General features: G+C 42.1%; 1 protein-coding gene across 3 annotated transcripts in view; it reads right to left on the bottom strand.

Annotated features, from left to right (window-relative positions):
* DNAH3 (dynein axonemal heavy chain 3) overlaps positions 1-12,961 on the bottom strand; it is a 221,930-nt gene that overhangs the window by 35,099 nt on the left and 173,870 nt on the right. For all 3 annotated transcript variants that reach the window (XR_014072618.1, XM_081554574.1, XM_081554575.1), the window contains exon 51: positions 5,564-5,762. Coding sequence is in view for 2 of the 3 variants with exons in the window: in XM_081554574.1 (XP_081410700.1) it covers positions 5,564-5,762 (199 nt within the window). In the remaining variant the exon portion in view is untranslated. The remainder of the gene's footprint in view (positions 1-5,563; positions 5,763-12,961) is intronic.

The following is a 12,961-nucleotide window of genomic DNA, read 5'->3' as shown; positions in this document are numbered from 1 at the left end:
CCTGGGTTGGGAAGGTCCCCTGGAGGAGGTCATGGCAACCCACTCCAGTATTCTTGCCCAGAGAATCCCCATGGACAAAGGAGCCTGGAAGGCTACAGTCCATGGGGTCACAAAGAGTCAGACATGACTGAGCAACTAAGCACAGCAAAGGAGATAAGAATAAACAACAGGGAAAAGATAGTCTCTTCAATAAGTGGTGCTGGGAAAACTGGACAGCTACATGTAAAAGAATGAAATCAGAACACTTCCTAACACCATACACAAAGATAAACTCAAAATGGATTTAAAACGAAATATAAGACTAGAAACCATAAAACTCCTAGAAGAAAATATAGGCAGAACACTCTTTGATATAAATTATAACAATATTTTTTGGATTCTTCTCCCAAGGCAAAGGAAACAAAAGCAAAATAAAACTAAACAAATAAGATCTAATTAAGTTTAAAAGCTTTTGCACAGAAAAGGAAATGATGAACAAAAAAAAAAGACAACCTACTGAAATGGGAGAAATTATTTGCAAATTGTATGACCAGTAAGAGGCTAATATCCATCTATAAACAGCTCATACAACTCTATATTTAAAACGACAATCCAATCAAAAAATGGGCAGAAGACTTGAATAGACATTTTTCCTGAGTAGACATACAGATAGCTAACACACACTGAAAAGATGCCTAACATCACTAATTATTAGAGAAATGCAAATTGAAACCACAATGAGGTATCATGTCACACCTGTCAGAATGGTTGTCATCAAAAAGACCACAAATAACAAATGTTGGAGAGGATGTAGAGAAAAGGGAACTTTCAAATGCTGTTAGTGGGAATGTAAATTGGTGCAGCTACTATGGAAAACAGTATAGAGGCTCCTCAAAAACCTAAAGATTGATCCAGCAATTTTACTCCTGGATACATATCTGGAAAAGAGCAAAAACAGTAATTCAAAAAGATATATGCACCCCAATGTTCACAGACCATTACTTATAATAGCCAAGATATGGGAACAATCCAAGTGTCCATCAAGAGATGATGGGATTAAGAAGATATTGAATACAATGGCATATTACTGAGCTATAAAAAAGAATGAAATACTGCCATGTAGCAACATGGATGGACTTGGAGGACATTGCTTAGTGAAATATGCTTAGTGAAATAAGTCCAACAGAGAAAGACAAGTACTATATGTTATCACGTATATGTGGAATCTAAAAAATAAAACAAATGAACGAATACAACAAAACAGAAACAGACTCACAGATATAGAGAACAAAGTAGTGGTTACCAGTGGGGAGATGGAAGGCAGAGTAGCAATATAAAGGTAGGGGATTAGCAGTACAAACTGCTATGAATAAAGTAAGCTACAAGAATATATTGTACAACATAGGGAATATAGTCAGTATTTTATAATAACTTTATATAATCTATATAAATAGATTATATCTATAATAATCTATAGCCTAATCTATAATCTATAATAATTTTGAGTCACTAGTTACACATTTAAAACTAATATAGTAAATCAATTATATGTTTCAAAAATTGTGTGCTCCTTCTGTGTTTATTACAATCTGGCACAGTGCCTGATTATCAGTTTTTAACATGAATTTAATGAATGTTGCCCTTTTCCCCACAACAGACTGGTTCCAAATAGGAAAAGGAGTACGTAAAGGCTGTATATGGTCACCCTGCTTATTTAACTTATATGCAGAGTACATCATGAGAAACACTGGGCTGGAGGAAGCACAAGTTGGAATCAAGATTGCTGGGAGAAATATCAATAACCTCAGATATGCAGATGACACTACCCTTATGGCAGAAAGTGAAGAAGAACTAAAGAACCTCTTGATGAAAGTGAAAGAGGAAAGTGAGAAAGTTGGCCTAAAGCTCAACATTCAGAAAACTAAGATCATGGGATCCGGTCCCATCACTTCATGGCAAAAAGATGGGGAAACAGTGGCTGACTTTATTTTTTTGGCCTCCAAAATCACTGCAGATGGTGATTGGAGCCATGAAATTAAAAGACGCTTACTCCATGGAAGGAAAGTTATGACCAACCTAGACAGCATATTAAAAAACAGAGACATTACTTTGTCAACAAAGGTCCGTCTAGTCAAGGCTATGGTTTTTTCAGTGGTCATGTATGGATGTGAGAGTTGGACTATAAAGAAAGCTGAGAGCCGAACAATTGATGCTTTTGAACTGTGGTGTTGGAGAAGACTCTTGAGAGGCCCAGGACTGCAAGGAGATCCAACCAGTTCATCCTAAAGGAGATCAGTCCTGGGTGTACATTGGAAGGACTGATGTTGAAGCTGCAACTCCAATACTTTGGTTACCTGATGCGAAGAGCTGACTCATTTGAAAAGACCCTGATGCTGGGAAAGATTGAGGGCAGGAGGAGAAGGGGACGACAGAGGATGAGATGGTTGGATGGCATCACCGACTCGATGGACACGGGTTTGGGTGGACTCCGGGAGTTGGTGATGGACAGGGAGGCCTGGTGTGCTGTAGTTCATGGGGTCACAAAGAGTCGGACACAACTGAGCTACTAAACTGAACTGAACTGCCTTTTTCTCCAGTCATATATGAAGAGGGCAACCGGATCTACAAGCATGTATTAATATTTTGAATATTCTTTTTCAAATATGGGAGGTGGGCCTGATAGAGCATGTTTTGTCATCCCTGTGATGAATCAGTCCTTCTAGTGAGTGAGTGGGTGATTGAGCATCTTCAGAGAAAGAGTGAGGGTGGGGGAAGCAACTTGCAGACTTGCAACCAGACAGAAGGCTGTCCTCAGCCTGCCCTGAAATGAAACAGGGCCTTTGTTCACCTTAGTACCCGTCATGATGACTAAGAAATGCGTGAGCCCTGATCCCATTCCAGAAAGTGCTCCTTTTGTCAATGTGTTAGAAAAATGTCACTCTTTTTGATGATAAACCCTTGCCAAGCTCCACTCATCAAAAAATATCTGCTCAATGTTATGTGGCAGTCTGGATGGGAGGGGAGCTTGAGGGGCAAAGGATACATGTATATGTATGGCTTAGTCACTTCACTGTTCACCTGAAACTATCACAATGCTGATCAGCTAAACCCAACTACAAAATAAAAAGTTAAAAAAAGAAAGAGTTGTACTTGAGATATTGTATTAGATACAAGAGATCAAATATGTCCTATTTCTAAAGCAAGCTTAGACACCAAACAAATACTTCCAATGAAAGTTTTTGTTTGTATCCCAGGAAATGATCTGCTTTGTTTACATTTAAGGTATCCAAAACTAATTTGGGCTTCCCTGGTGGCTCAGACAGTAAAGAATCTGCCTGCAATGCGGGAGACCTAGGTTGGGAAGATCCCCTGGAGGAGGGCATGGCAACCCACTCCAGTATTCTTGTCTGGAAAATCCCCATGGACGAAGGAGCCTGCGGGCTACAGTCAGGGGTCTCAAAGAGTCGGACACAACTGAGCGACTCAGTACAAAATTAATTTATTTGTGCTTTTGCTCCATCCCAATATACTGGCTAAATTCTGTGAGTTATTTTGTGAGTAATACACAAAATTCACTTCAATTTTAAAATAAGAAAGGTGGATGATGCATCCTGTGGCCAACATCAATGATCGAAAAAGAGAACTGATTTTTGAGACCTGACCCTGCTTTGCATATTTCAGTAGTTCTCAATCTTGGCTGTACCTGGGAGCTTTAAGAAAAATACTAATGCTCAGGCCACACCCTAGGCTAATGGAGTAAGAATCTCAAGGAGTGGAGGCAGGGGCTTTAGCATTCTTTAAGTTCCCAGGTATGCCAGGGTACAGCCAGAGTGGAAAAGCACTGGCTAGCTCATCTTTACTCAGATTAACTTATTACACCTCAGCTGCTTCCCTAGAGGAGTCTCCTGTAACATCCACTCCCTACTTGTCTGTTTCTGATCACCTCTGCATTTCTTCATGTGGTTTTTGTCCTGAAACCAGCCAAGGAAGAGGGAATGCTATTCACTGGGAAGCAGGAGCCAGAGTCTCCTAAAGGAAGGATCAGGAATTTCTAACATTTCAGAAGCAATGGAGGAATAGCAGGACTGTTTGAAGGATACAAGGATTCAAAAGGCAAGAAATATCACAAGAGATGGTTTTTAAAGTCCTTGCTCAGTTTTAAGACACTGATTTTAGTGCAAGATTCTACATCTAATTGAAATTTTAAGAATGAGTTTTCACTTATTCATGCTTCTAGGCTCCATTATATAAACTTTCCTCCCTCTCTCCCCTATTCCTTTCGTCCTGTCTTCTGAGTGTCTGTATCCTGGTCTTCCTCAGGCCTGTCAGTTTCACCCTCTGCCTCCTTTACCCCTGTCTTTCTCCCTCTAATCCTTCACCAGCAGCTCATGCTCCACCTCACCTCCTACCACCATTCTCTGTGTGTGTGTCTTTGTTTGCCTGTCTTTGCTCTTCTTTCTGGTCTATTTTCTTCCTACTCACTCTCTATTGTCTCTGTATCTGTATGTCTCTGTATCTCTGGGGGTCTCTGCTCTGTCTCCATTGTTCACTTTCAGCTTTTCCGTGTCTTAGCTTATTTCTGCTTTTCTCTCTTGCCAATATCTTTCTCTCTCTGTCATCTGTATCTGACACTGTAAGAGTCTCTCACTCCCCCATTCACCTCTCCCTGTGTTTGTCTTTCTTCCTCTTGATTTCTTTTCATCCCGACCTCTCTCTCTCTGTTAATGATCTTGTCATGCCTGCTGCTGCTAAGTTGCTTCAGTCGTGTCCGACTCTGTGCGACCCCATAGACGGCAGCCCACCAGGCTCCGCCGTCCCTGGGATTCTCCAGGCAAGAACACTGGAGTGGGTTGCCATTTCCTTCTCCAGTGCATGAAAGTGAAACGTGAAAGTGAAGTCGCTCAGTCGTGTCTGACTCTTAGCGACCCCATGGACTGCAGCCCACCAGGCTTCTCTGTCCATGGGATTCTCCAGGCAAGAGTACTGGAGTGGGGTGCCACATGCATGCATCTAGGTGTCCAGGTCTCTATTTCTTTCTCAGTCTCTCTCTCTTTCTCTCCATCTCTCAGTCTCTGTCTCATTGTCCTTTTTCCACTGTTTATCTCTTTCAATGTCTCTCTTTTTCTCAGTTTCTCCTTTATCCTTCCCTCTCTAGCTCTTTTTGTTTCTCTCCCTCCCTCTCACGCCCACAGTACTCTGTGTGCTTGCTCCCTATCCGTCTTCTTGTCTGCATGACTTTCATTTTTGTAACAATTTGTAGGCAGGGGCTTTGACTGAGTTTTGGCTTCACCTAAAGATACCTGCTGCAATTCATGGGGTCGCAGAGAGTCGGACACGACTGAGCGACAGAACTGAACTGAACTGAAAGATACCTGCATTTTCCTTACTGACTGAGAGGAGAGAGGATGGTGAAGAAACACAAGTGAGTACACACATATCCTGGTGCCTATCTTATTTCCCCTCAGACACCATGATACGGCCTGCAAGCCTGGGGCAGGATGAGTGGGGATGCTGGCACCCTTCCTGTCAGGAGAGGGCAGCCTGTGTATGACTCTGGGTTGGGAAGGGTGCTGGAGAGGGTTACCGCTCCCACTGGGGTCTGGCTTCCTCTCTGGTCTCAGCCCTTTCATCACACAGATGCTCTCCATGACCAGCTTGACAGGACCAGGTGGGTTCTGCATCGACTTCACCAGTGAGATATCTGCTGGGTTCAGAGTGTCCAGTGCAGCGAGTGCAGCCTCTAGTGCCGGCATCGCCTCTGCCAGGTCCCCTTCACATTCATTCTGTAAGCAGCACAGGGACAGAAAGGGGTGAGTGCCTGGTGCCTGGTATACTGAGAATGAAGCAAGTTCTGCCCCTGGAAGAAGCAGCATAAGTGGGAAGAGGTGCTTCCCGCCCCAGTGTCCTTCCAGGACAGTGTCTTCTCCTGGAGGTGTGCATGCAAGGATGGCTCTGAAAGGCAGCAGGGAAGCACGTGTGCATTTGAGAGCTGTGGTATGTATGCCTTGGACATTTGAGAATTTACCTGGTCTATAATCTTTTACAAAATCAAGCTTTTGGTTTTTAACTAATTCCCAAGGGGTATATGCATGAGTGACTTCCTACCAACTGATCAAGGATGGGCTGAGAGATGAAGTAAAGAATGAAGCCTATTTGTGAGTGACAGATGGAGAGGGGGTTACAGCAAGTTTGGGGAAGAATAAGGCATGAGGGGTGGGAGAATGTCAGAGATAGGGTGAGAGTCTAGGATGCACTGTAGCTCAGAGATGGGATGGGGTGAACCTGGGGACAGGGTGATGTTTAAGGCAAGAGTTTAAGGATGAGTAACGGGGATAAAGACTAGATTTGGGTAGTGAGTCCTGGGAAAAAGAGAATGGTATATGTTTTGTCCATTATTTCTTTGTTTAAAAACAAAACTAATACAATGGAATATTATTCAGCCACAAAAAGAAATGAAGTAATGATTCATGCAACAACATGGGTAAACCTTGAGAACATTGTGCTAAGTGAAACCAGCCAGATAGACACAAAATGGCACCTGCTATATGATTCCATTTACACAAAATGTGCATAAAAGGAAAATCCATATAGGCAGAAAGTAGGTTAGTGGTTGACAGGGGCTGGATAGAAGAAACGGCTAGTGACTACTAATGGATATAGGTTTCTTTTTGGGTGATGAAGATGTTCTAGAATTACGTAGTGGTTATGACTGTACAACTTTGTGAATATACTAAAAAAACCCTCTGAATTGCATGATTTTAAAAGGTGACTATTAGTGGTATGTGAATTATATCTCAATTTTTTTAAAAAAAGGAAATCTCAACATTATAAAATTCTGTATACATTACAGTTGGCCCTCTGTAACTGTGGATTTGGAAGCACAGATCCAGAAGGCAGGGGGCTTGAGCATCTGAGCATTTTGGTATCTGTGGGGCCAGAGGCGGGGATGGGGTGGGGAAGGCTGGACCCAATCTCCTGTAAATACAACTGTATTTAGCAGTCCAATCCTTTCCTTCAACAACAACAACAACAACAACAAAACTACGAGGTCTTGGGAGAAAAAATAACCAAGGCCACAAAACTGGTTAGTCACTGAGCCAAGTTCCAACTTTGGGCCCCTGGCTCCCCACTCAGTGAATTTTCTGATAGTCTTCCAGCCAAGGAAGTGATAACACAGCCATGATTGAAGTGAAATTTCACAAGAGAATGTTAAAAGCAGCATGTGTCAAAATCTATGTCCTGCAGGTTTATTGTGATAAGCAAACAAAATAAAGGAGGTTCCACCTTCTTATATGTATGTGTGTATTGGAGCTTCAGCTTCAGCATTAGTTCTTACAATGAAGATTCAGGGTTGATTTCCTTTAGGATTGATTGGTTTGCTCTCCTTGATGTCCAAGGGACTTTCAGGAGTCTTCTCCAGCACTACAATTTGAAGATTCTTTGGCACTCAGCCTTCTTTATGGCCCACTGTCGCATTATGCCTCCCAATGTTGTGATGGCTCTGCTTCTTTCCTAAGGGGTAAGGCCTGGGTTCCAGCAAGGTTGTTCATCAAGTGACTCAAAAGGCCTCTTTTGTTGTTCAATCACTAAGTTGTGTTCAACTCTTGCAACCCTGTGAACTGCAGCATGCCAGGTTCCCTTTTCCTCCACTGTGTTCTGGAGTTTGCTCAAATCCATGCGCATTGAGCTGAGGATGCTATCTAATCATCTCATCCTCTTCTGTCCCCTTATCCTTTTGCATTCAATCTTTCCCAGCATGAAGATCTTTTCCAATGAGTTGGCTCTTCACATAAGGTGGTCAAAGTATGGGAACTTCAGCTTCAGCATCAGTTCTTCCAATGAATATTCAGGGTTCATTTCCTTTAGGGTTGACTGGTTTGATCTCCCTGCTGTCCAAGGGAATCTCAAGAGTCTTCTCCAGCACCTCAATTCAAAAGCATCAGTTCTTCGGTACTCAGCCTTCTTTATGGTCCAACTCTCATATCTATACATGACTATTGAAAAAGTCACAGCTTTGACTACATGGACCTTTGTTGGCAAAGTGATGTCTCTGCTTTATAATATGCTGTCTAGGTTTGCCATAACTTTCCTCCCAAGAAGCAAGCATCTTTTAATTTCATGGCTGCAGTCATTGTCTGCAGTGATTTTAGGGACCCCCAAAATAAAATCTGTCACTGCTTCCCCTTTTGTGCCTCCTATTCGCTATGAAGTGACTGGACTAGCCAGCAAATTTGGAAAACTCAGCAGTGGCCACAGGACTGGAAAAGGTCAGTTTTCGTTCCAATCCCAAAGAAAGGCAATGCCAAAGAATGCTCAAACTACCGCACAATTACACTCATCTCACACGCTAGTAAAGTAATGCTCAAAATTTTCCAAGCCAGGCTTCAGCAATATGCGAACCATGAACTTCCAGATGTTCAAGCTGGTTTTAGAAAAGGCAGAGGAACCAGAGATCAAATTGCCAATATCCGCTGGATCATCGAAAAAGCAAGAGAGTTCCAGAAAAACATCTATTTCTGCTTTATTGACTATGCCAAAGCCTTTGACTGTGTGGATCACAATAAACTGTGGAAAATTCTGAAAGAGATGGGAATACCAGACCATCTGACCTGTCTCTTGAGAAACCTGTATGCAGGTCAGGAAGCAACAGTTAGAACTGGACATGGAACAACAGACTGGTTCCAAACAGGAAAAGGAGTACGTCAAGGCTGTATATTGTCACCCTGCTTATTTAACTTATATGCGGAGTACATCATGAGAAACGCTGGGCTGGAAGAAACACAAGCTGGAATCAAGATTGCCGGGAGAAATATCAATAACCTCAGATATGCGGATGACACCACCCTTATGGCAGAAAGTGAAGAAGAACTAAAGAACCTCTTAATGAAAGTGAAAGAGGAGAGTGAAAAAGTTGGCTTAAAGCTCAATGTTCAGAAAACTAAGATCATGGCATCTGGTCCCATCACTTCATGGGAAATAGATGGGGAAACAGTGGAAACAGTGTCAGACTTTATTTTTTTGGGCTCCAGAATCACTGCTGATGGTGATCGCAGCCATGAAATTAAAAGATGCTTACTCCTGGGAAGGAAGGTTATGGCCAACCTAGATAGCATGTTTAAAAGCAGAGACATTACTTTGCCAACAAATGTCCGTCTAGTCAAGGTTATGGTTTTTCCAGTGGTCATGTATGGATGTGAGAGTTGGACGGTGAAGAAAGCTGAGCGCCAAAGAATTGATGCTTTTGAACTGTGGTGTTGGAGAAGACTCTTGAGAGTCCCTTGGACTCCAAGGAGATCCAATCAATCCATCCTAAAAGAGATCAATCCTGGATGTTCATTGGAAGGTCTGATGTTGAAGCTGAAACTCCAATACTTTGGCCACCTCACGCAAAGGGCTGACTCATTGGAAAAGACCCTAATGCTGGGTAGGATTGGGGGCGGGAGGAGAAGGGGATGACAGAGGATGAGATGGCTGGATGGCATCACCGACTCGATGGACATGGGTTTGGGTAGACTCCGGGAGTTGGTGATGGACAGAGAGGCCTGACGTGCTGCAATTCATGGAGTCGCAAAGAGCTGGACACAACTGAGCGACTGAACTGAACTGAACTGAACTGACTGGACTAGATGCCATAATCTTAGTGTTTTTTTAATGTTGAGTTTAAAGCCAGCATTTTTTTTAACTTCAAACTTTTTTTTTGTATTGATGTATAGCCAAGTAGGCTTTCCTGGTGGCTCAGATGGCAAAGAATCTGCTTGCAGTGCGGGAGACCCAGGTTCAATCCTTTGGTCGGGAAGATCCTCTGGAGAAGGGAATGGCAACCCACTCCAGTATCAAACCAGTTAATCCCAAAGGAAATCAACCCTCAATATGGTTGGAAGGACTGATGCTGAAGCTGAAGCTCCAATACTTTGGCCACCTGATGAGAAGAGCCAACTCACTGGAAAAGATCCTGATGCTGGGAAAGATTAAGAGCAGGAGGAGAAGCAGGTGACAGAGGATAAGATGGTTGGATGGCATCATCGACTCAATGGATGTGAGTTTGAGCAAATTGCAGAAGACAGTGAAGAAAAGTGAAGCCTGGCGTGCTGCCATCCATGGGGTTGTAAAGAGTTGGACATGACTTAGCGACTGAACAACTCTGCATTTAAGTTAAATAAGCAAGGTGACAATATACAGCCTTGATGTGCTTCTTTCCCAATTTTGAACCAGTCTCTTGTTCCATGTCTGGTTCTAACTGTTGGTTCTTGACCTGCATACAGGTTTCTCAGGAGACAGGTAAGGTGGCCTGGTATTCCCATCTCTTTAAGAATTTTCCACAGTTTGTTGTGATCCACACAAAGGCTTTAGTGTAGTCAATGAAGCAGAAGCAGCTGTTTTTCTGGAATTCCCTTGCTTTCTCTGTGATCCAACAGATGTCAGCAATTTGATCTCTGGTTCCTCTGCCTTTTCTAAACCCAGCTTGTACCTCTGGAAGTTCTCAGTTCACATACTGCTGAAACATAGCTTGACGGATTTTGAGTATAAGTTCACTGGTATGTGAAATGAGTACAGTTGTATGGTAGTTTGAACATTCTTTGGCATTCTCCTTCTTTGGGATTGGAATGAAAACTGACCTTTTCCTGTTCTGTGGCCACTGCTAAATTTTCCAAATTTGCTGACATATTGATGGCAGCATTTTAACAGCATTATCTTTTAAGATTTGAAATAGCTCAGCTGGAATTCCATCACTTCCATTAGCTTCCATTAGCTTTTTTGTAGTAACGCTTCCTAAGGCCCACTTGACTTCACACTCCAGGATATCCAGCTCTCAGTGAGTTTCCACACCATCACGGTTTTCAGGGTCATGAGACATTTTTTTAAAAAATAGTTCTTCTGTGTATTCTTGTCACTTCTTCTTAATCTCTTTTCTTTCTGTTAGCTCCTTACTGTTTCTGTCCTTTATCATGCTCATCTTTTTTTAAAAAATATTTTTTAAAAATTTATTTATTTTAATTAGAGGCTAATTACTTTACAATATTGTAGTGATTTTGCCATACATTGACATGAATCAGCCATATCATGTCCATCCTTGCATGAAACATTCCCCTGCTATCTCCAATTTTCTTGAAGAGATCTCTAGTCTTTTCCATTCAATTGTTTCCCTCCATTTCTTCGCATTGTTCATTTCAGAAGGTCTTCTTGTCTCTCCTTGCTGTTCTCTGGAGCTCTTCATTCAGTTGTATAAATCTGTCCCCTTCTCCCTTGCCTTTTACTTCTCTTCTTTCCTCAGCTATTTTTACAGCATCTCAGATCTCAGACAATCACTTTGCCTTCTAGCATTTCTTTTTCTTTGGGATGGTTTTGGTCACTGCCTTCAGTACAATGTTATAAACCTCTGTCCATAGTTCTTCAGGCACTCTGTCTATCAGATCTAATTCCTTGAATCTATTTGTCACCTCTACTGTATAATCATAAGGGATTTGATTTAGGTCATACATGAATGCCCTAATGGTTTTCCCTACTTTCCTTAATTTAAGGCTGAATTTGCAATAAGGAGCTCATGATCTAAGCCACAGTCAGCTCCAGGTCTTCTTTTTGCTGACTGTAGAGAGCTTTTCCATCTTCAGCTGCAAAAAATATAATCAATCTGATTTCGGTATTGACCATCAGGTGATGTCCATGTGTAGAGTCATCTCTTGTGTTGTTGGAAGAAGATGTTTGCTATGACCAGTGTGTTCTCTTGGCAAAACTCTGTTAGCATTTGCCCTACTTCATTTTGTACTCCAAGGCCAAACTTGTCTGTTACTCCAGTATCTCTTGACTTCCTACTTTTGCATTTCAATCTTCTGTGATGAAAAGGACATGTTTTTGGTGTTAGTTCTAGAAGGTCTTGTAGGTCTTCATAGAACCATTTGACTTCGGCTTCTTTAGCATTAATTATTGGGACACAGACTTGGATTATTGTGATGCTGAATGGTTTGCCTTGGAAATAAACTGAGATCATTCTGTCTTCTTTGAGATTACACTCAAGTACTGCATTTTGGACTCTTGTTGACTATGGGGGTTACTTCATTTCTTCTAAGGGATTCTTACCCACAGTAGTTGATATAATGGTTACCTGAATTAAATTCACCCATTCCTGTCCATTTTAGTTGACTGATTCCTGAAATGTCGATGTTCACTTTTGCCATCTCCTGCTTGACCATGTCCAGTTTACCTTGATTCTTGGATCTAACATTCCAGGTTTCTATGCAGTATTGTTCTTTACAGCATTGGACTTAACTTTCACCACCAGACACATCCATAACTGAGCGTCATTTCCGCTTTGGCCCAGCATCTTCTGTCCTCCTGAAGCTATTTCCCTGCTCTTTCCCAGTAGCATATTGGACACCTTCCAACCTGGGGGGCTCATCTTCTGGTGTCATATCTTATTGCCTTTTCATACTGTTCATGGGTTTTTCTTGGCAGGAATACTGGAGTGATTTGCCATTTCCTCCTCCAGTGGCCTATGTTTTGTCAGAACGCTTCACTAAGTATGACCTGTGTGTCTTGCACAGCATGGCTCATAGCTTCATTGCTTCACACAGCAAGCTCCTTTGCCACGACAAGGCTGTGATCCAGGAAGGGGCAAAAGGCCTCTAATTGTAACATTATCTCTAACAGTGATTCTCAACCTTGACTGTGCATCAGAGTCACTGAGGAGCATTTAGAGCACCCACATCCAAGTTCCACACCCAGAGGTTCTGATTCATTCAGTCTGGTGTGGGGGTAGGGGAGTCTAGGCATCTGCATTTTTAAAACTCCAAAGGTGATTCTGGTACACAGCTCTGTTGAGAGACTCAAGCTGATACTACTCTAGAAACACTGAGAACAAGGCAGGACAGAATAGACTTCAATGCCCAATAGAGGAATGACTACTTGATGGGTGAAGCACCTACTTAAAATGGTCATTAAAATGATTATATGACATTTTGGAAAAACATTTGTGATAAGCTGTTAA

The sequence above is a fragment of the Giraffa tippelskirchi genome, chromosome 13 (genome assembly GCF_054371585.1).
Source record: "Giraffa tippelskirchi isolate mGirTip1 chromosome 13, T2T-mGirTip1v1.2.pri, whole genome shotgun sequence".
Taxonomy (NCBI): Eukaryota; Metazoa; Chordata; class Mammalia; order Artiodactyla; family Giraffidae; genus Giraffa; species Giraffa tippelskirchi.
The sequence above is the reverse complement of the archived record's forward strand: the minus strand, read 5'-3'. Positions and strand labels throughout refer to the sequence as shown.